At 50.3% G+C, this 23,025-nt stretch overlaps 1 protein-coding gene across 3 annotated transcripts in view; it reads right to left on the bottom strand.

The window, feature by feature from the left end:
• NUP93 (nucleoporin 93) overlaps positions 1-23,025 on the bottom strand; it is a 1,074,191-nt gene that overhangs the window by 999,655 nt on the left and 51,511 nt on the right. For all 3 annotated transcript variants that reach the window (XM_030203719.1, XM_030203720.1, XM_030203721.1), the window contains exon 2: positions 5,849-6,041. In XM_030203719.1, the coding sequence (XP_030059579.1) occupies positions 5,849-6,027 (179 nt within the window). In that variant the 5' untranslated portion in view covers positions 6,028-6,041. The remainder of the gene's footprint in view (positions 1-5,848; positions 6,042-23,025) is intronic.

The following is a 23,025-nucleotide window of genomic DNA, read 5'->3' as shown; positions in this document are numbered from 1 at the left end:
CATAAACTCATCCTCCACTGAGACATAACTGGAGGGAATAAACTCATCCTCCAAAACATGAAACTGGAGGGAATTAAGTCATCCTCCTTTAATTGAACAAGAATCCTGATGACTGTTTTCCGACTTTCTCCCAAGGACGGAATCTCCAAGAAACACGAACAGAACCTGAAATAGATTTACAGCAGATAGCATCAGACAGAGAGGGATCATGGCTGCATCTGCTATGACTAAAGGAAAGAAAATTATCACGGTAAGAACCTAATTTTCCCTTCCTTGTCATCAAGCAGATGCAGCCATTACAGATGGGATGTATCAAAGCAATCCCTAGATAGGGTGGGTACAAGCCACACCAAGCGCCAGCACTTGCGCTCCAAAATGTGCGTCCCTCCTGGCAGCCACATCCAGCCTGTAATATCGGGCAAAAGAGAGCTTAGAAGCCCATGTTGCTGCACTACAAATCTCTTGAAGAGAGAGTGCTCCAGTTTCAGCCCAAGAAGAGGAAATTCCTCTAGTGGAATGCGCCTTAAAGGCATCAGGCGGAGGCCGGCCGGCAAGCAAATAAGCTGAAAAGAGAGATTCTTTAAGCCAGCGGGCAATAGTGGCTTTAGACGCTGGAGACCCTCTGCGAGGACCTGATAGCAAAACAAGCAGATGATCAGAGGTCCTGAAAGAGTTAGTAACTCGCAGACACTGCAGCAGAGTCCTGCGAACGTCCAACAGGTGCAATTGCCCAAAAGATTCTGGAAACTCCTCCTCGACAAAGGAGGGCAAGAAAATAGGTTGGTTTAGGTGAAACGCTGAAACCACCTTAGGCAAGAAGGAAGGCACGGTCCGAACCGTGACCCCGGACTCTGAAAACTGCAGAAAAGGGTCTCTACAGGATAGCGCCTGGAGCTCCGACACCCGTCTCGCCGAAGTAATGGCCACTAACAAGACGGCCTTCAGTGTCAAATCTTTCTCTGAAGCACGCCAAAGCGGTTCAAAGGGAGCACCCTGAAGGGCCTTCAGGACTAGCCCCAGGTTCCAAGCTGGACAAGGTGCACGCACGGGAGGACGGAGCCGAAGCACCCCTCTAAGAAACCGTGCCACATCCGGAAGAGCAGCTAAAGACACGCCTTCAACCTTGCCACGCAGGGAGGCCAATGCTGCCACTTGCACCCGCAGGGAATTATAGGCCAAGCCTTTTTGTACACCATCCTGCAAAAAGTCCAGAATCGGCGAGACAAGAGCCCGCAGGGGTGTGATCTCTCTGGAAGCACACCAGACTTCAAGCTGGTGCCAAATCCTGGCATAAGCCACGGAAGTGGAACGCTGGCGGGCTTGCAGGAGGGTGGTAATTACTTTATTGGAATAGCCTCTGCCTCTCAATTGCCAGGCCATAAGACCAAATCGGCCGGCGTCCTCCATGGTCACCGGACCCTGTGACAACAGGTTGGGAACCAGAGGTAACTGAAGGGGATCCTCTATGAGCATGTCGGAGGTCCGCATACCAAGGCCTCCTGGGCCAATCAGGGGCGATGAGAACCACTTCTCCTGGATGCAGCCGAATCCGCAGGAGCACTCGCCCTATCAAGGGCCACGGAGGGAACACATACAGTAGGCCCGGAGGCCAGGGTTGAGCCAAGGCATCCAACCCCGCCGCTCGAGGATCTCTCCGTCTGCTGAAGAAGCACGGGACTTTGGCATTGGAGCTTGTCGCCATTAGATCCATCAAGGGCTTGCCCCACTTGGCATATATCTGCAGGAACACTTTGTCTGCTAGTTCCCACTCCGCTGGATCGATCTGATGCCTGCTTAGATAATCGGCTTGCAAGTTGCTCTGACCTGCAATGTGAGCTGCCGACAGAAACTGTAGATGCAGCTCGGCCCAGTGGCAAATTTGTTCAGCCTGCGCGGCTAGAGCTCTGCACTGAGTGCCGCCTTGTCGATTTATGTAGGCCACTGCTGTCGTGTTGTCCGACATCACTCTGACAGCCAATCCTTCCAGGGTCACTTGAAAGGCCAGAAGCGCCTGAAACACCGCTTTCAACTCTAGGCGGTTGATGGACCACTCCGACTCCTCGGGTGTCCATAGACCCTGGGCATGCTTCCCCTTGCAATGTGCGCCCCAGCCTTCCAGACTGGCATCTGTCACCACTAGGCACCAATTGGGGAGCGCCAGCGACATTCCTCGCCGCAGCATGCTGTCTGAGAGCCACCACTCCATGCTGAGTCGGGCCGCAGGGAGCCAAGAGAGTCTGCATTGGTAATCCTGAGATACTGGAGACCATCTTTGGAGTAGAGCATACTGTAGAGGTCTCAGGTGCGCTCTCGCCCAGGGCACCAGTTTCATGGTGGCCGTCATCGATCCCAGCAGCTGGACAATGTCCCAAGCTCGCAGGCGGGGCATCCTCAGGAGCAGACGGACCTCATTCTGAAGCTTGCACCGCCTTTGCTCGGGTAGGTACACATACCCCGAGGCTGTGTCGAACCTGGCCCCAAATATTCTAGAGACTGCGAGGGGGTCAGGTGACTTTTGGCCAAATTGACGACCCAGCCCAGAGATAGAAGTACTGAGACCACTCTGGCTGTTACATGCTGACTCTCTGCAGCAGAGTTTGCTCGAATGAGCCAGTCATCCAGGTACGGGTGAACCCGAATACCCTCTCGCCTTAGAAAGGCAGCTACTACAACCATAACCTTCGAAAAGGTGCGAGGAGCTATGGCGAGGCCAAAAGCTAAGGCCCGAAACTGGAAATGCTTTCCCATCACCGCAAACCTCAGAAACTTCTGGTGCGGGGGCCAAATTGGAATGTGCAAGTAAGCTTCTTTCAGGTCCAGAGACGTGAGAAACTCTCCTGGCTGTACCGCCGCAATGACGGAGCGCATGTGAAAATGCCGCACTCTCAGGGACTTGTTTAATTCTTTTAAGTCCAGAATAGGGCGAAAAGACCCTCCTTTTCGCGGCACCACAAAGTAGATGAGTAGCAGCCACAGCCGTGTTCGGCGGGAGGTACCGGGGACACTGCCCCTATCTGAATCAGACCTTGTAAAGTCTCCTCTACCGCCGCCCGTTTGGCGGCAGAACCGCATCGGGACTCCACAAACACGTCTCTTACAGGGGCGTCAAATTCTATTCTGTAACCGTCTCTGATCAGGTCCAAGACCCACTGATCTGAGGAAATGTTGGCCCACTCCTCGGCAAAGAGGGAAAGACGTCCTCCGATGACAGGACTCGAGGAGAGGGTCGTCGCACCATCATTGAGAGGGTCGCCCCTGAACTCCAGGCCTTCAGCCAGTGGTTGTGGAACGTTTGTCCGAGCGAAAGGAGTTCCTCTGCTGAAAACGGGCACAAGAAGTGAACCCAACAGAACGCCCCAGGCGGTACCTTCAAGCTTCACGGAAGTGAGGTCTGTAAGAGGAGTGGACCGCCGCACCCTTAGAGGAAGGCCGAGGCCTATCTTCGGGCAAGCGCTGGGGTTTAGCCTCACCCAGGCCCTTCACAATTTTCTCCAACACCTCACAAAACAGGAGAAGGCCTTGAAAGGGCAACTTCACCAACCTTTGCTTAGAGGCCATGTCCGCCGCCCAATGCCGTAGCCAAAGAAGACGGCGAGCCGCCACTGCTACTGCCATGTGTTTAGCCGAAGCTCTGACAATATCATAAGGGGCGTCAGCAAGAAAGGACAAGGCCGACTCCATCCGCAAAGCCACATCTGAAAAGGGCTCCGCTCCATCACCGGGCTGTTCCACTTCCTGTTGCAACCAAGCCAGGCAGGCTCTAGCAGCATAATAACTGCATGCAGACGCCCGAATAGTGAGACCTGCAATTTCAAATGACCGTTTAAGTGCTGATTCCAGTCTACGGTTTTGAATATCCTTCAGGGCAACACCTCCTTCAACCGGGAGGGTAGTTCTCGTCACAGCTGTGACTAGGGCATCCACTTTAGGCATAGCAAAGCGAGCCATATGCTCCTCACTCAGAGGGTATAATTTCCCCATAGCCCTGGAAACTTTCAAAGGTCCCTCGGGGTCAGCCCATTGAGCCGAAATAAGCTCTTGGATGGAGTCATGCAAAGGAAAGGCTCGAGCAGGCTTTTTGGTACTAGCCATCCTAGGATTCACAGAGGAGGCTGTGCCACTGGCAGGGTCCTCAATAGAGAGAGCCTGCAGGGCATCAGAAATAAGCGCTGGCAGCTCATCACGGTGGAAAATCCTCACCGCGGAGGGATCGTCCAGATCCTGAGTCACTTCTGCACCAGACTCTGGCTCCTCAGACCATGAAGGCCTGCCAGAGTCCTCCGAATCCTCGCAGCCCGACCACGGGGGGGAGGGAAAAGGAGGTGCAGCACTCTCTGAAGGGGAATGAGCCCTTCTGCACTTCATATTCTGCCAATTATCAGGGAATAACGCCTCAGAGGGCATACCCAGGCTAGAATCCACCGGGGGGGGGGGGGCATTAGAAGAGGCCCGTGCCGGGCTTTGTGGGAGAGCTCTTTTAAGCATGTATGCTTTATGCATTAATAAGACAAAATCAGGGGAGAAAAACTCACCCTGGGCACCCGGATCTCTGCCGGGGCTAGTAGCTCCCATATCAGCCTCACTCCGAGGCCTCCCCCTGGGCTCAGGACTCTCCGTCTTAGCGGAAGTCGCGTCATGTGGTAAATTCAAAATGGCGCCCGCTGCCAGCTCACAGTGCGAAGAATCGTCGCTCGCCATGCTCGGGCCGGCTCTAACGTCTGTACAGCACGATTTACAGAGCCCCCTGCTGATCTGCGCTTGCCACACTTGGAACAGCGCTTTACTGTCTCCGCAGCCATCGCCGAAAACGGCGGTAAAATTCAAAATGGTGGTTCGCGCCAAAATCGCCCCGATCGCAGGCCCACCCCGGAGAAGTCAGAAAACACTCTTACCTCACTGGACCGAGTATCACAGCTCCGGTCCCACAGAAAAAGGCAAGGAAAAACCTCTGTTCCAGGGTCTAAGCGCCAAAGCGTGACACAACTTTTTTTTTTTTTTTTTTTTAACGCTGTGAGGAAAGCAGAGGTAAATAGAACTCCGGAGGCTCAGGTGAGTGGGAAAGGTAGGGAAAGGGCGAACCTATGTGCCTGTATCCACTGTTGGTGGGGAAGGACAGGGAAAGCTAAGCAATGTGTCCACATCCACGGAGGTATGGGTAAGGCAGGGAAAGGGCGAACCTATGTGCCTTTAAAGTGAAGCAGCTATAGCCTCCAACACCCCTGCTAACAACTGGCAAAAGCACAGGAGCAACCTCCAGGCAGATGTTAGATGGAGCTCTAAGAAGCTGCAGCCACTCTGCTAGGGGAGATAGAGAATACTGAAGAGAGGCAGTGGAGCAAGCTGGTATGAGGCACTGAAAAAAGTGTGCTCTCTATCTCCCTCTGCTGGTTGATGGACACAACCCATCTGTAATGGCTGCATCTGCTTGATGACAAGGAAGAACCAAACTTTTATATATGTGATAAGAGGCTCCAAAATTTCTCAGCACTTACATAACTATTGCCTTTAAGCTGCCATACAGTCAAAAGTTAACCATTTCAACAGGATGGTGTACGGCAGGACTAACAGGTATATGAAGCATGGCAAAATTCAGCCACTTCTGCATAACTTGATGCAGTTATATGAACCACACAAATAGCAGGTTCAATTCTGTAGGAATAAGTTATAACTTAAATATATTCAACCTCTTCACACCCATATAAATCAGCTGAACACAGTTATGTGGCTAGCCTAGCCACATAAAGTTAGTCAGCAAAGTTTCTATAACAACAAAATTTGCAAGAGATCCAAGTCCTTCAAAAAACCTGAAGGCCTGGATGATACTGATCCTGCCATCTCAGGAACTTACGCTCTGACATCCGCTGATTCTTGTGATGTTCGAGTCAGAGTACGAGAGCGCAGCCGCTCTCCTGCCTGCTGGATTTCTTGTAAATTCCGTTCAACATGTGGCAGTTCTGAGATGCCTTCTGTTTCAGCTGCAAGTTGCTCTGCCTGCTGCAGAAGTTCTCCAAACCCTTCAGTGTCCATTTCCACAACAGATCCTGAACAAAAGATAAACACAATTGTAAAAAGATTTCAAAGGAGACTAAGAATATTTTGCACATATCATCAGAGTCAGTTGAAGGGATTGTGGTGCTCCTACCCAGACTCCCCCTGGACCCTTGGGGTAAGTCAGGGTTCTGAGAGAGAATGTCAGGGTGAAATGAAGGTAGGGAGGCGAAGTAGCAGCATTTGAAGGGCTTTGGGCCCAGTGGACCTCAGGGATTTGAGGTCCCCCAAGGGAGGGGATTCCAGAGGACCTCAGATTCCTTACATGCTGTAGGGATGGGGGGATGAGACATATGGGGAATGGTCCCAATGTGGCCTCTATGTGCAGGCAGGGCTCTGCCTGAGGCACAGCATTGCACAGAAAGGAGGGTGAAAGGACATGTAATCCCAAGCAGCCTCTGGGTCCTAACCTGGATGTTGCACCTGCTTCTGTCTAAAATAAGGTAAGCCAGGCCAGCAATAGAAGAGGCTGGGGAGAATGGTGCCCTTTACCACTGCCTCATCTTGTCCATAGGTTAAGCCAGCCCTGCATATCAGGTGTAATTTTAAAAGCCATTTACCTATGTAGGATGACTGATAATTCAGCAGTAAAGGATGCTTGCACGATTTCACAGTGCCACTACCTTAAACCAGTTGTTCAGGTACAGAGAAGGGCGACAGAAATGATAAAGGGGATGGGACGACTTCTCTATGAGGAAAGGCTGAAATCTAGGGCTCTTCAGCTTGGAGAAAAGACGGCCAAGGGGAGATATGATAGAGGTCTATAAAATAATGAGTGGAGTGGAACGGGTAGACGTGAATCATTTGTTTACTCTTTCCAAAAATACTAGAACAAGGGGGCATGCGATGAAGCTACAAAGTAGTAAATTTAATATGAATTGGAGAAATATTTTCTTCACTCAACATGTAATTAAAAATCCAAGCACTTCGCAGCTCCCTCCCCTTGTGCAGCATAGATGAATTCCTCAATGACCTTGCGTCCCTGCATGAACATAGTCCAGCTGACCGCTATTGGACTGCCTTTGACCCGGTCTCAGCCATTGACTTACCTGCTCTCCAGTCCATCAATTCCATCAATTCCCCCTGCTCATTCCTGTCCATCTGCACCAGCTTGTTCCAGCCCGCCTGCTAGCTTGTCAGCCATTGACTTACCTGCTCTCCAGTCCATCATTTCCACCAATTCCAAGCCTCCAATCCAGCTTTTCTGCTCTACCTATTTGCTTCACACCCCAGTCACTACACATACACCTGTTACACCTTATTCACTACTTATGGCCCCTGTCCACATTCTCTTCCTTGCCCTGTCCCTTCCTAATCTTTTCCCCTCCCCCTACCGCTGTCTACCGCTGGAAATCATTGCACCCCTATGTCCCCTCCCGTCCTACTCGCTACGGCAATACCCTATTCACCCCCATCCCTCACCACCTCACCATCTCTCCTGTCCCCCTCCTCCTTCCTAGCTCTTAACCTTCAACACTTCCTTCCCGCCATTAACCCATCACCATTCCTCCTACGTGCATCCCGTCTTCGTCGCCCGACCTCCCCCACCCTCCTCCTCACTCTCTTGCTCCTCCTCTTGCCATCCGCGGGAGACATTAATCCTAATCCAGGCCCCCCTCACCTGTCCTCCTCCTATCCATGCAAACGATTCCGTGATGTCTCCAATCTCGTTTCTATTCCCCTCCTTCCCCCCTCTTCCCTCCCCTTCTCATGTGCCCTGTGGAACGCCCACTCGGTCTGCAACAAACTGCCCTTCACCCACGATCTCTTCATCTCTCGTTCCCTTCAACTGCGCACCCTAACTGAAACCTGGCTCTCCCCTGATGACTCTGCCTCAGTCGCGGCCCTTTGCCATGGAGGTTATTTCTTCTCCCACACTCCCCGCAAAGCTGGTCGCGGTGGAGGCGTCGGGCTTCTACTCTCGCCCTCCTGTAGTTTCCAACCTCCTACCGCAGTCTCACTGCTTCTCATCCGTTGAAGCACACTCCATCCGGCTATTCTACCCATTGTCACTCAGAATGGCAGTCATTTACCGTCCCCCTAATAAATCCCTCTCTTCCTTCCTTACCAACTTTGATGCCTGGCTTTCCGTCTTTCTCGAACCCTCATCTCCTTCCCCTGTTCTCGGAGACTTTAACATACACGTTGATGACCAATCCAACCCTTACGCTTCTCAGTTCCTCACTCTAACATCCTCCTTCAACCTCCAGCTATGCTCCACCACCCCTACTCACCGAGACGGCCATTGTCTTGACCTCGTCCTCTCCTCTTCCGGCTCTTCCTCCAATTTCCACGCGTCTGCTCTTCCTCTCTCCGATCATCACCTGATCACCTTCACACTTCTTCACCCCCCCCCCCCCCCCCAGCCCCGTCCAACTTTAACCACTACCTCCAGGAATCTCCAGGCTATTGACCCTCCCACCCTATCCACTAGTATTTCTAATCTCCTCCCCCTCCATCATGTCCTCCGAGTCTGTCGACAAGGCTGTCTCCGCTTACAATGCCACTCTCTCCTCTGCTCTGGACACCCTCGCACCATCCACCTCCCGTCCCACTAAGCGTACTATTCCCCAGCCATGGCTGACCCCTTGCATCCGTTACCTTCGCTCCTGCACCCGATCTGCAGGAAATCCCGCACCCACTCAGATTTCCTTCACTACAAATTCATGCTATCCTCCTTCCAATCCTCCCTATTCCTTGCCAAACAGGATTATTACACCCAATTGACCAATTCTCTCAGCTCCAACCCCCGTCGTCTCTTCGCCACACTTAACTCCCTCCTTAAAGTGCCCTCCGCTCCCACCCCCCACCCCCTTCGCTCTCTCCTCAATCACTGGCCGATTACTTCTGCGACAAGGTGCAAAAGATCAACCTTGAGATCACTACCAAGCCATCTCCTCCTCTTCACCCTTCAACCCTCTCCCTCAACCAATCAACCCAGGCCTCCTTCTCCTCCTTTCCTGACATCACCGAGGAGGAAACCGCTCGCCTTCTTTCCTCCTCGAAACGCACCACCTACTCCTCTGATCCCATCCCCACCAACTTACTTAACATCATTTCTCATACTGTCACCCCTCCATCTGTCATATCCTAACCTCTCTCTCTCCACTGCAACTGTCCCTGACACCTTCAAGCACGCCGTAGTCACACCTCTCCTCAAAAAAACCATCACTTGACCCTACCTGTCCCTCCAACTACCGCCTCATCTCCCCTCCTACCCTTCCTCTCCAAAATACTTGAGCACGCCGTTCACAGCCGCTGCCTTGATTTTCTCTCCTCTCATGCCATCCTCGATCCACTTCAATCCGGTTTTCGCCCTCTACACTCGACAGAAACAGCACTCTCTAAAGTCTGTAATGACCTGTTCCTTGCCAAATCCAGAGGCCACTACTCCATCCTCATCCTCCTCGATCTATCCGCCGCTTTTGACACTGTCAATCATGATTTACTCCTTGCCACACTGTCCTCATTTGGGTTCCAGGGCTCTGTCCTCTCCTGGTTCTCCTCCTATCTCTCCCACCGCACCTTCAGAGTTCACTCTCATGGATCCTCCTCCACCCCCATCCCGCTATCTGCTGGTGTTCCCCAGGGATCTGTCCTTGGACCCCTTCTCTTCTCAATCTACACCTCTTCCCTGGGCTCCCTGATCTCATCTCATGGTTTCCAGTATCATCTCTATGCTGATGACACCCAGCTGTATCTCTCAACACCAGACATCACCGCAGAGACCCAGGCAAAGGTATCAACCTGCTTATCTGACATTGCTGCCTGGATGTCCAACCGCCACCTGAAACTGAACATGTCCAAGACCGAGCTCATCGTCTTCCCACCAAAACTCACTTCTCCTCTTCCTCCACTTTCTATCTCAGTTGATAACACCCTCATCCTCCCCGTCTCATCTGCCCGCAACCTCGGAGTCATCTTTGACTCCTCCCTCTCCTTCTCTGCGCATATCCAGCAGATAGCCAAGACCTGTCGCTTCTTCCTCTTTAACATCAGCAAAATTCGCCCTCTCCTCTCTGAACACACCACCCGAACTCTCGTCCACGCTCTCATTACCTCTCGCCTTGACTACTGCAACTTACTCCTCACCGGCCTCCCACTTAGCCATCTATCCCCTCTTCAATCTGTTCAGAACTCTGCTGCACGTCTTATATTCCGCCAGAACCGATATACTCATATCACCCCTCTCCCTCAGGTCACTTCACTGGCTTCCAATCAGATATCGCATTCAGTTCAAGCTTCTCCTTCTTACCTACAAATGCACTCAGTCTGCTGCCCCTCACTACCTCTCTACCCTCATCTCCCCTTACGTTCCCACCTGAAACTTCCGTTCATAGGACAAATCCCTCCTCTCATTACCCTTCTCCACCACCGCCAACTCCAGGCTCCGCTCATTCTGCCTCGCCTCACCCTATGCTTGGAACAACCTTCCCGAGTCCTTACGCCAAGCCCCCTCCCTGCCCATCTTCAAGTCTTTGCTTAAAGCCCACCTCTTCAATGCTGCGTTCGGCACCTAACTCTTACCTTTCAGGAATTCCAGACTGCCCCAATTTGTCTGCCCCTATCGGTCTGACTGTTCACGTGTCCTTTAGATTGTAAGCTCTCTGAACAGGGATTGTCCTTCTATGTTAAATTGTACAGCGCTGCGTAACCCTAGTAGCGCTTTAGAAATGTTAAGTAGTAGTAGTAACTGAGAAGGTCTCCCTCGCCATTCGCAAATTTTCAAAAACACACTGCAAACTGGATAGCTGTCCCAACTACCTACCGCTTTGGTCTTACGGCATGGCTATTGAGAGGGCGTAATTGAGAGACAAGGGCTATTCCATAGCGTCCCCAGATCAATCCAGAGACTTGTGGGTTATGCCCCTCCTCTAGCAGGTTAGAGAGAACTCAGAAGTTTGCTACAATAGAGCATGTGCAGCCAGCCTCACTTCAGTATAATGATACCAAAGCAGTAAGAACCATAGAACACTCTCCTGTCTCTGCAAAAGCAGCATAAACTTGGAAGAAACTCTCCGAGCTGCTATAACATAGAAATATAAATATAAACACACCCTAGCAGCCTTACCCGTCCAGAGACAAAGGAACGTATACTGAATCCGATCGGATATTACGAAAGCGAATTCCAGGGAGGGGCTCTGGATTGATCTGAGGGACTAATGGAAAGAAAATTATCAGGTAAGACATAATTTTACCTTCCATAGATCAATCAAGAGACTTGTGGGATGTACCAAAGCAATCCTCATCAAGGGTGAGACCAGCCTACTCCGGCCGCCAACACAGAAGTCCCAACAAGTGCCTCTCGACGCGCAACATCAAGACGGCAATGCTTAACAATGGAATGCCAAGACGACCAAGATGCCGCTTAACAAATATCCTCCAACGACACCAGACGACACTCCGCAAAAGAAGAGGCCTGAACCCTATTGGAGAGTGCCCGAATGCGAATAGGGAAAGAATCCCCCAACAACAGGTAAGCCGACACAATAGCCTCCCTAAGCCACCGATCGACCGTGGCCTTAGAGGTCATGTTCGCTTTCTTATTACCTGCGAACAGCACAAAAAGATGAGCTGCTTTCGAAACGAATTAGTCGCCTCCAAATAACACCTGAGGTCTCCTAACGTCTAAACCCCGTAGAGCTTGAAAGTTTTGAGGGAAATCCTCTTGCTTGAAGGATGGATGGCAATACCACTCCCTGGTTAGCATGAAAACGCGTGACTACCTTAGAAACCAAGGACGGCACCCTTCGAATTGTCACTCCCGCCTCCGAAAAAAACGGAGAAAGGGCTCTGCACGAAAGGGCCTGAAGCTCAGACACCCGCCTGGCTGAAGCCATTGCCACCAGAAACACAGTCTTCAACTTGAAAACATTCAAGATCTTTACTCAGGGGCTCGAAAGGAGACCGCCAAAACGCCCTAAGGACCAGGTTCAAATTCTAATCCGGCACCACCGGAACCCAAGGAGGTCTGAGATGCCCTACACTGCAAAGAAAACGAACGAACTCCAGAGGAGACACTAAGGTGTGGCTCCCCGAACGACCCCTCCAGGAAGCCAATGCCGCTAACTGACCCTTTAAAGTACTTAGCGACAGTTCCTTAACCATCACTTCCTGCAAAAAGGCCAGAACAGACCCAAGAGGGTCTGATTGAGAAGAAATGCCTGCCAAGGAACACCAAGCCACAAACGACCTCCACACTCCATCATACGCAGTACAAGTGGAACATTTGCGCGCCTGTAACATGGTCCCAAAAACCGCCTCCAGCTACCGTGGACGCCTCAGACGCGACCGTACAAAGGCGAGGCCATAAGCCCAAATGGAGCATGATCTTTCATGACTACCGGCCCCTGATGGATAAGACCCAGGCAGTGAGACAGGTGGAACGGCTCGTCGATCAGGAGGCGAATCAAGCCCGCATACCGAGGACATCTGGGCCAGGCCCGAAAGATGAGAGATTTCCCCACTACTCGACCGACCATCGGCCACGGAGGAAAGACATATAGAAGCTCCAACGGCCACGGCTGAAGAATAGCATCTATTCCTTTGGACTCAAACTCTCTGCCTCTTAACTGTTGTTGCTCACAGCTTTATTAGTAGTAACAGTGGGATTTGATCGGCTATCTCTGCATTACAAGACCACTTGGCCACAGCTGCACTTTGCTGAAGAACCGGGTCACCTTGGGATTGTAAAATCAAGCCATGAGATCCATCACCGGAGTCCGCCAGCGATCCGAAATCTGGCTGACAGCCGGCGAAGAGAGCTCCCACTACCCGGCATCCAAGCGACTGCAAATGAAAAAGCTGGCCTGTACACTTAGCACTCCTGCTATGTGAGCCGCCGACAACCGAACTCGACACTTCTCTGCCCCAAGAGACAGCACGGACGCCTCTTCTGCCAGCGGAGCACTTCAAGTTCCGCCATGCCAAATGACGTACGCTACCACTGTCGCATTGTCGCAGAGAACTCGGACTGGATGAACTCTCACCAACATCTCGAAAGCTAGGAGCGCCAACCGAAACGCCCGAAGTTCCATGAGACTGCAACCTGGACTCCGAGGGGAACCAACTCCCCTGAGCTGAGTGGCCGAGAACCACACGCCACTCCAACGCGGCGAGAGGCATGCCTCGAGTTAGTATCCGACCTGAGCCAACACCGCAGAGCAAAATAAGCTTGCGGTGTCCAGGGAAAACGAATCGAAGAACCTCGGAAAGGAAAGACCAACGGCTGAGTAGATACCACTACAAAGGCCGCATGCAGCTCCGGGCCCAAGGAACAACCCCTGAACATAGTCCAAAGCTGTTGGAGTCTTCAGCCGAATGAGGGAAGAAACCTGGCACAGCTTCGCCCATCGCTGTTCCGGAAGAAAAACTCCGCCCTGACGGGTATCAGTCATGCTGCCAGGTACACCAGAGACAGATGGTGTAGCAGCATGACTGTAGTACCATTGCATGCTACAAAAAGCAAGCTAGTGGGTCGTGAAGCCGCACCCCTAGAGCTCAGTGCTTACTCTCAGCTGATTGCAACCACTATTAAGCTATCTGTACACTGAAGTAGCTCCTGGGCCACTCCTCATGAAATTTAGGTACCCCATAAGAGAGCGAAAAAGAGAAAGAGAGAGAAAGAGAGAGAGAGAGAGCGAAAAAGAGAAAGAGAGAAAGAGAGAAAGAGAGAAAGAGAGAGAAAGAGAGAAAGAGAGAAAGAGAGAGAGAGAGAGACAAAATTTAATACTGAAGAGTTCTGAAAACTGTCCCAGTCATTTAAGAACTACTTGGCCAAGCAAGCCATAAGACATAACGAAATAAAATATGCCCCACTGGAAATCTAGCTGAGCCCACTATATCTAATAGGATGGAAAAACCAGCCTTGAACCTATAACCTTCAGGCTGAAAGGCCAGCAGCCCTCCTCAATAAAACTAGATTGATGTAAACAATACCCACAGAGCAAATGCCACCAGGGGAGCCCACAGGGTGCAGGGTTACCAAGGAAACCGAGAGAAACCTGAGAGACCTGCACTAGTCTCAAAATGTAACATTTCTCACAGAAACATGTAGTCAACAGCCTTAAGCCTGACTACTAAAACACTGTACTGCCATGTCTGAGAAAGGAGAAGAGTAGAAGAGTGAAAACCTAGGGTAGGATCCCTAATCCCTTCCTCCCTTCCATTAAAGATGTACACACCCCCTGAACCTCCTCAAGGAGGGTCCATAAATAGTCTTAACTCACCTCGTGAAGCACAGGCATCTCTACCAGAAGACTTTCCGATAGGTAGTACTTTCTAAGCAGCAGCATAAGGCTCTCACTATCACGGCACAGCTGCAGGGGACTTAAGGGTCACCTACCTCGCCCCTGGAAAGCTGAGGAAGACTCAAAGCTGTGGAAAACCAATATGCAGAAACTGGAGTGCTCCACACTAGGTTCCCAATCACATTCCTGAAAGATCTACATATAAAACTGCCTGAATTGCAAGCACATCAGAACCCAGGGGGGCACTGGGGCCTCAACAGTGCCATGTGGAGTGGCAATAAAGATGGAGCTATACTAGATTGTAAGCCCTTGAGCAGGGACTGTCTCTTTATGTCAGGTGTTCAGCGCTGCAAGTGTTTGGTAGCGCACACAAATGCTAATAATCAAGCGCACACATACACCCAAGAGCAGAATAGCCTCATGAACGTAACTGGCTTCCGCTGGCATCCTAGTGCCCGACCAAATGTAAGAGCTAACCGCGGAGGATATAAAATTAGCACTTACAATGCCTGTATAAAGAACGAAATCAGTTCTTCCCTTTAAAGAGCCTGGTCGCGGTGAGGTCAACTCCCTCACCCGCGGGCAACTCCCTCTGTGCAAGGTGCCCTGAAAAGGATTCCCCTGACCAGTGGTGTGCTGGAGCCGGCTCGCAAGAGCCGGTTGTTAAATTTTCTTCCGGCTTGCGAGCCGGTTGTTGAAAATTGTGAGCCAGCTCTGGCTCTCCTCCCTCCCTCCCTCCTGATCTGGTCCCTCACTGCCCGCTTGGTCTTTGAATTCTTCGGGGCAGGCAGTCTTGCCTGCCCGCTTCCAGTGCTGACTGTCCTCCTCTACCGGTTTTGCGCTTTAAAAATGGCCGCCGAGACATCCAGAGGCGGCCTCACGAGACGGCGGCCATTTTGAAGCGCGAATCGGCAGCGTGGGACAGTCAGCGCTGGAAGCGGGCAGGCAAGACTGCCTGCCCCGAAGAATTCAAAGACCAAGCGGGCAGTGAGGGACCAGATCAGGAGGGAGGGAGGGAGGAGAAGAATTCGCCAAACAACTCAGGAGGGGGTGGCAGGGGGGAAAAGGGAGTCGCTGCTGGGCATGGGTGGATGGAGGGGGGTCGCTGGGTATGGGTGCATGCAGGGCAGGGGAGAGGAGGGTCACTGCTGGAAATGGGTGCATGCAGGGCAGGGGAGAAGGGGGTCACTGCTGGACATGGGTGCATGCAGGGCAGGGGAGATGAGGGGAGAGAGAAGAAATGCTGGACATGGATGGAGGGGAGAGAAGAGTGAGGAAGGAGATGAGATGAGGGAAAAGGAAGAGAGGAGAAAAACTGCACATGGATGAAGAAAATAGGCAGAAGATGAGGACCAGAAATGAAGAAGAAAGGAGGAAAGGAAAGAAATAAATGGAAAGGAAGCCCTGGAAACGGAGTTAAGAGGACAGATAGCAGCAGAATCGGATACTGGGCCAGCATGATCAGAAAAACAGTCACCAGACAACAAAGGTAGAAAAAAAATCATTTTCATTATAGTGTTTGGAATATGTTCACTTTGAGAATCAGGTGCTCAACATTAAAAGTTTATATTTCGGGTCACGTGATGACGTAGCGCTGAACGGACGTCCCTGAAACCGGCTCCGGCTCAGCAGGCAAAAATCAGCAAAATAAACAGCGATTAACCCCAAGAAGCGATCCCAAATCGGACCCCTGAGCAAGGGGAAAGCAGGAGCAATAGGAAAAGCGTTCGCGGAACCGTTCCAGCTGAGTACCCGAAGGGTATGCCCGCAAAGACCTCGCGGGGAAAGAAAAACACCTGCACAGTGCGGTCCAAGATGGCGGAGGCGGCCCCGGAGACCCCGATGATCGGACCACTGCCGTCGGAGCTGGTGAGGGAACTAGCGCAACAAATCTCCGCGATGCTGGAGGAAAAACTATCAAAACTCCAGTCGTCGGTGGATCAAATTCACGAAGCGTTAGAGCGTCAGAGTGCCCGCTTGCAGCACGTGGAAGAGCGAGTGTCACAGTGCGAGGACGCAGCGGTAGGCACGAACGATTGGATAGTGGCGCTTGAACGGAAATGTGAACAGTTAACACAGAAACTGATGACCTTGAAAATCGCAGTCGGCGCAACAATCTACGGATTGTGGGAGTTCCAGAAACAGTAAAGGCAGCAGACCTCAGAAAGCTCGTGGAACAATGGCTTCCCAGGGAGTTAGGCCTAGATTTTGGCGGGAAAGCCTTGCAGCTTGAGAGAGTGCACAGAGTGGGAGCAATGCGAGTCAATGAAAACAGGCCGAGACAGGTGCTGGCAAAGGTGTTGAACTACTCTGACAAAGAGGCAATTTTGCAGGCGTACAGAGGTAAACAGAATCTTACCTATGAAGGAGGGAAAATACTTCTTTTTCAAGATTACTCCACTATTGTGTCTGACCAGAGGAAGGTAATGGGTCGCCATTGCAAAAGACTATATGACAAGGGGATCCGATTCGCTCTGCTTTACCCAGCGAAAGTAAGAGTGCTACATGAGAACAAGACCATATACTTCACTGAGGCGGCAGAGCTGGAAGCGTTTGCAAGTGGATTACAGTGAGGCAGAAGTAAGGTACTGGAGTAAGAAGGCTGGCAGCAACTGGTTTACCTAAGTGACTGGATATTAAAATGGTGGAGCACCTGACCTTTTGAAAGTCTTAGAGGAAGGTGAGCATTATTTGCAATTGCTCTGCACGCTTGAGGACTCTAAAGACTGGACGGCAAATAATGAGAATGTTACATCGCTGAGGGGTTTCTGAATCATGGAAAAGGTGCGACACCCTGTTCAGCTCCGAGGTAACCAGCCAGCTACAGCAAGAGAACAGCCTCAAATTGGAGAAAAGTTGGGGGTCCAGGTGATCAGACAGCAGGGTGTTCCCTTGCGGGACTGGAAACCCAACCAGTTGTTGGTTTGTTTTGTTTTTTCTCTCCTTTCAAAAAGTTTCAAAATGTTCCGTTATATTATGGTTCAAGGTGTTAGAAAAGGGGCCCGGGGGGGATTTGCCGAAGGGGAAGGAAAGGATAGTGCTCTAAGAGGGGAGACTGGGGGAGTTGGTGGTGTGTAAGGGGAATATGAGTGTTGAGAACTGGCACGACCGGAGGGTGTGTGTGGAACGGGGAAGGGGGAAGAGGGGAGGGGGAGGGAGGGAGGAGAGCACAAAGGTTGCGATTGCTTTTCATGAAAGTATGGGACCAGAGGGATAAAAGACAGAAGCAGGACCCTAGGTGGCCACAGAGACAAGGGAATAGGGACGGATCCTGGGTGCTCAGCTGGGAGGCACTTAGGATACATTATAAAAAATTTTCATGCTTAGATAACTGTTTTGATATAATGCATGGCTAATCTCAAAATAGTGACGTTAAATGTTGACGGAGTGCACTCCCCGGTGAAACGGGCGAAAATATTGCAGGCACTCAAACGCCAGAAAGCTGATGTAGCTTTGATACAGGAGACCCACCTAAGCAGATTAGAACACCTCAAACTAAAAAGACTGGGTAGGAGAAATATTTCTTGCCTCCTATAATGGGAGACAGCGAGGAGTAGCTATCTTGATAAGGAAAACATTAGCTTTTGACATGCACAAGCTATACCAAGATCCAGAAGGAAGATACCTAATAGTGGCGGGGACGTTGCAGGGCAAAAAGGTGGGGTTTTGCAATGTCTATGCACCTAACATTTACTCTCATAAATTTTTCACAACACTAATAGCTAAATTGGTCACGTTTGATAACTATCAACTAATTGTTGGAGGGGATTTTAATATCATCAGTGATCCCTCCATTGATTGCAAACCCCCCAGAAAAGCAGGAAAAGATCATGACGACAAGGGGGTGAACCTAATGATGAGGGAATTAGAGTTGATAGACATCTGGCGATATCAACACTTAGAAGAGACTGATTACACCTTCTTTTCGCATCCCCACGGAACTCACTCGCGACTTGATTACTTGCTTGTCTCCCACTCGATGAGTTCAGTGGCAATGCAAACGGGAATCGGAGAGCAGGATGTGTCTGATCACGCCCCAGTGTGGGTGGAGTTTAGTTGGGGGAACAGAGAGGGATCGAAACGCTGGCGAATGAACCCGGCGTTATATCAGAGTAGGGAATTCCAAACTTACCTGAGAAAGAGTTGGACAGACTATATAATGGATAATGATGCACAGTCGGTAAGCCCAAGAATATTCTGGGAGGCCGCTAAGGCAGTATTAAGAGGGAAAATCATGGCATATGTCGCCTCCCAAAACAAGAGCCGAGGACAAAAAATAGATGCCCTTACAGTAAAATTAAGGGAGGCTCGCAGAGCCCTTATTGGGCACCCCTCTGAGTCCAACAAAAAAGCATATGCGCAGTGCAGAAAAGAGATACAGGGAATTTTAGATGAGACTGCGATTTACAATATAAAACTGTATAAATACAAGTTACATCAGTGGGGTAATAAAACTGGCAAGCTGCTGGCAACACTTGTAAGACAAAAGGCAACACGAAAATTTATTAGTAAAATCAGAGCAAAGAATGGGAGAACCAGTACAGCACTAAGTGACGTTCAGAGAGAGTTCGTGAACTACTATTCGTCATTGTATGGGGAGGGCCCATTCCCGGAGGAACAGTGTGCGGACTTCCTAGCAGGGGTGGAACTCCCGTCCCTGACGGAAGAGCAGCAACAAACGCTAAACATGCCAATAAAGGGGAAGGAGGTCCAACAGGTCATCAAGAGATTGAAGCTGGCAAAGGCACCAGGCCCTGATGGGCTGGGAGTGGAATATTATAAAATACTCCAGGATGTTATTGTAGCGCCTTTTATTTCTATGTGTGAGGATGTGAGGGAGGTGGGGGCTTTGGGAACAGTACTTAACCACGCACACATTGTAATGATCCCTAAACCAGGAAAGGATGAAGAATTGGTAGGGTCCTACAGACCTATTTCCCTGTTAAACCAGGATGTAAAGATCCTGGCAGAAGTTCTGGCAGATCGCTTGGGGAAGGTAGTCCCCTGCCTGGTGCACCCTGACCAGGTAGGATTTGTTCAGGGGCGCTTTGCATCAGCTAACATTCTTAAGGTAAGCCGCATTTTGATGGAGAGAAGAGGGATAAAGGGAGATGCTATAGTGGCCAGCCTGGATGCCGAAAAAGCTTTTGATAAGGTGGTGTAGAGGTACATGTTTTGGATAATGAAGCGGTTCGGCATCCAGGGGGAATTCTTGGAATGGGTTCAGGCGTTGTACAGTGGACCAACAGCCCAAATTATAATTAACGACTCCTTGACTGAAGGATTCTCTCTGGGGGGAGGAACAAGGCAGGGATGCCCACTATCGCCCCTACTGTTTATTTTGACGTTGGAACCACTGGCAGCAAGGATACGACAAGATACAAGGCTGAAAGGAATTAAAGTGGGAGAAGAGGAGTATAGAATTAATTTATTCGCAGATGACATGCTGCTACTGATGGATGAGGCATCCCGCACATTGCCAGTGGTGATGGACATCATTCAATCGTTTGGGGAGTTTGCGGGCCTGAGCATAAATTTTGAAAAATCAGAGGCCCTACCGGTTAGTAGCCCATGTAAGATTAAAGAATCGCAGAACTTTCCTCTGAGGTGGGCCCAGAATGGCATTAAGTATTTGGGGGTTTATCTTGGAGCAGAACAATTATGGGTGTATAAAAAAAATGTGAAAGACAGACTGGAAGAGGTAAAACGATTATGTCAACAGTGGAAAGATCTACCATTAAATTTTTTAGGTAGAATAGCTCTAGTTAAGATGGTGATGCTCCCCAAGCTAATATACCCACTGCAGATGCTCCCGTTATGGGTGAGAAACACGGAGGACAAGCTGTATAAAAGTGTTATAGGCACGTTCATTTGGAACGCGAAGCGTCCCAGAATATCGTTTGCAAAACTGACCCGGGGTAAAGGGCAAGGGGGCCTTAGATTGCCAGACCTGAGAGGGTATAATGTAGCAGCTTCATTACGCTGGATCCATGAGCTGATCTCGGGACAAGAGTACTATGCCCCCCCCCCCCCCCCCCGGGATTCTGGGAGAGCTGGTGTGGTCTGAATGACCCTTTCACAGTGCTGGAATCACGGGAGGTGCAGGGAGCGAAAAAAATAGTGGAAAACCCGTACGTGGCAACCTTACAACTGGCTTGGAGATGGTGGAGAGAGAAAGGAGGGGCAGTGAAAGGAACCAGCCCATTTTTGCCGCTGGTAGGGAATATGGCCTTCCTGCAGGAATGGGAAGGTCAGTGTTCCAGGGTTGGCGGGAGAGGGGCTGTAGATTTATAGGACAGTTCAGGAAAGATGGAGAGGACGCATTCCCCACTTTTGACATGGTCAGGCATGAACTGCAGATCCCTGGTTCCCAGTTTTTTGCATATTTACAAGTGCGAGACTACATCTTGAGCATGGAGCGAAAGAGTAAAAGCCTTACCCGCTTTACACAATTAGACCACATATTCCTACAGATGACGCCACTTAATAACAAAATGGCAGGGTGGTACCAGGTGATTAGGGAACACCAGAGAGCACCCCACTTAACACAACTAGCGGAGGTGTGGAGTAGGGACATAGTAGAAGAGGTTACAGTGGAACGCTTGAGTGCGGTATATCGCAGCCTGGGAAAAATCACCCCAAACACAGCCTTACAAGATATACAATATCGGATTATAAACAGAGTACATATCACTAAGGTAAAGGGGAAGCAGCTGGGTATGTGGGAGGATGACCGGTGCAACAAATGCAAAAGCAGGATAGGAACATTCTTGCACTCGTTTATGGAATGCCCATCACTACATGCATTATGGGTGGGAGCATTAGGGTTGGTGGAAAACATTTTACAACGCCAAGTGGAGTGGAAGTACTCGATCACTCTGCTAGGATGCGGAGACTCACTTAGAGAGCAGAAGCTGGGAGTAGCCCAAGGTAAATTTGTGCTGTTAGCAATGATGTTGGTTAAGAAATGTGTGTTAAAAACATGGGTGGATGCTGAACCTCCACACCTAGACATGTGGGAAAAACTGTATGATTGAGATGGCCACTTGGGTGCGTCTTACCCTCAAATTTGCTGTTTCATGGAGGAATCGCCAGTACAGAGATATTTGGGGGAGAGCACTAGATCTGCTTTCGCCGAAGGGGCCAGTAAATGGTGATCAAACAGGAAGCAGCATGGAATAATGTAATAGCAGCCTTTGGGGGAGGGGGAAGGGAAGTGGGGGGAGAGGGATTAAGAGGCAGATGCAGCAACCAAACGTAAAAAAATCAAAATCGTTAAAGTCCCTAACGATTTTTAAAAAACGAAGAATGCACCAAAAAAAAAAGTCACACATGCTCAGATCGGTATTCAAACGTACAATGTATCAAAGAATCACAATACACATCGGTAATCGGCCCCTAAATCATGCGCAGAGCAGCCAAGCGTTTTGCTGGCTGCTCTGCGCATGCTGCAAACGTAAAAACAAACAAAAAAAAAAGCCACGTCAGAAGGAGGCGGGGCCTAGGCCAGGTTAGAAGAGACGTCATGAAGACTCTACAACCAACACAATAGATCTTCCTGCCCGTGCAGCGCTTCTGAAAGAGGTGAGAGGCGCTGCTCGGGTCGTTAATAGGGAGGGGGGTCTCGGTGGAGGGGGGGAGCGGCGTAGTCGACCTCAGGGGGGGCAGCGGGGGCGGGGCACGGTGCGAAAGAATGACGGGAGGCGGAGTTAGCTCTGCAGAACACAGGAACAGGAAGGGAGGGGGACCGGGGCAGCTAGCATTTTGCTTTTTCGGGGGGGGGGGGTGGGGGAGCGGCGGAAAGTGGGGAGCAGCGGGGGGGGGGGGGCAAGGCCGTCCATACAGGACGCTCCTGATGAGCGCCCTTGCCCCCTCCCGATCCTTTTTTTATTTTTTTTCTTTGATGTGTTTTCTGACGTCCTTTGGACCAATCACAGCGCTTTTAGCTCTGCTAATGCGCTGGGATTGGCTCAAAGTTTGTTTATTTTTTCACTTAATGATTTTTCCTGGCACAGAGCTGTCCTAACGAGAGGTCCAGACCTCTCGTTAGATTTCCTGCCTTTTTCCTGCGTAAAGGCAATCGGAAAAGGTTACTGCATGTCGTTTCAATGGGGTTTTCACACTAATTGCTCATCTCCATTCCATTTTCGTTAGCTGCTGGCTTCCTCGGTAAAAGCCCTTTGATGCATGCAACGGATCAAATTTTCCTCGTTGGAGGGTCATTAAAGGCTCATTTAGCTTTAGTGCATCTGCCTCTAAATGATAAAAAGATATGAAGACTGGAATGAAAGAGAAATGGATATCTGTTTCTGTGTTTTATTTTGTTTTTTCATCACCCTTTTGTAAAGATGTTATGGCATTGAAATTGTAATGATCTGATCTTGTAATTGCTATACATTCCTGACTTCATTCAACAATAAAAACTATTTAAAAAAAAAAAAAAAAAAAGTTTATATTTATTTATTTATTTATGGCATTTTATCCCACATTAAACATGAATTAGATTGGACCCTGGGATCATTTAATATTTTTTTCCTGGAGAGAGTAATGCATTGCCCCCCTCCCCCCCCGGCTATAGCCAGCTCTGCAATTGGGGGGGGGCACAGAGGTGGACGGGGGGGTGGGCGCAGTGGTGGACGAGGGGCACCGAGGTGGACCGGGGAGAGAGCCTGTTAAAAATTTACCAGCACACCACTGCCCCTGACCCTGGGACACCCTCCAAATCCAT

This window comes from Microcaecilia unicolor, chromosome 5 (genome assembly GCF_901765095.1).
Source record: "Microcaecilia unicolor chromosome 5, aMicUni1.1, whole genome shotgun sequence".
Lineage (NCBI taxonomy): Eukaryota > Metazoa > Chordata > Amphibia > Gymnophiona > Siphonopidae > Microcaecilia > Microcaecilia unicolor.
Note: the sequence above shows the minus strand (reverse complement) of the source record. Positions and strands in the feature narration are given on the sequence as shown.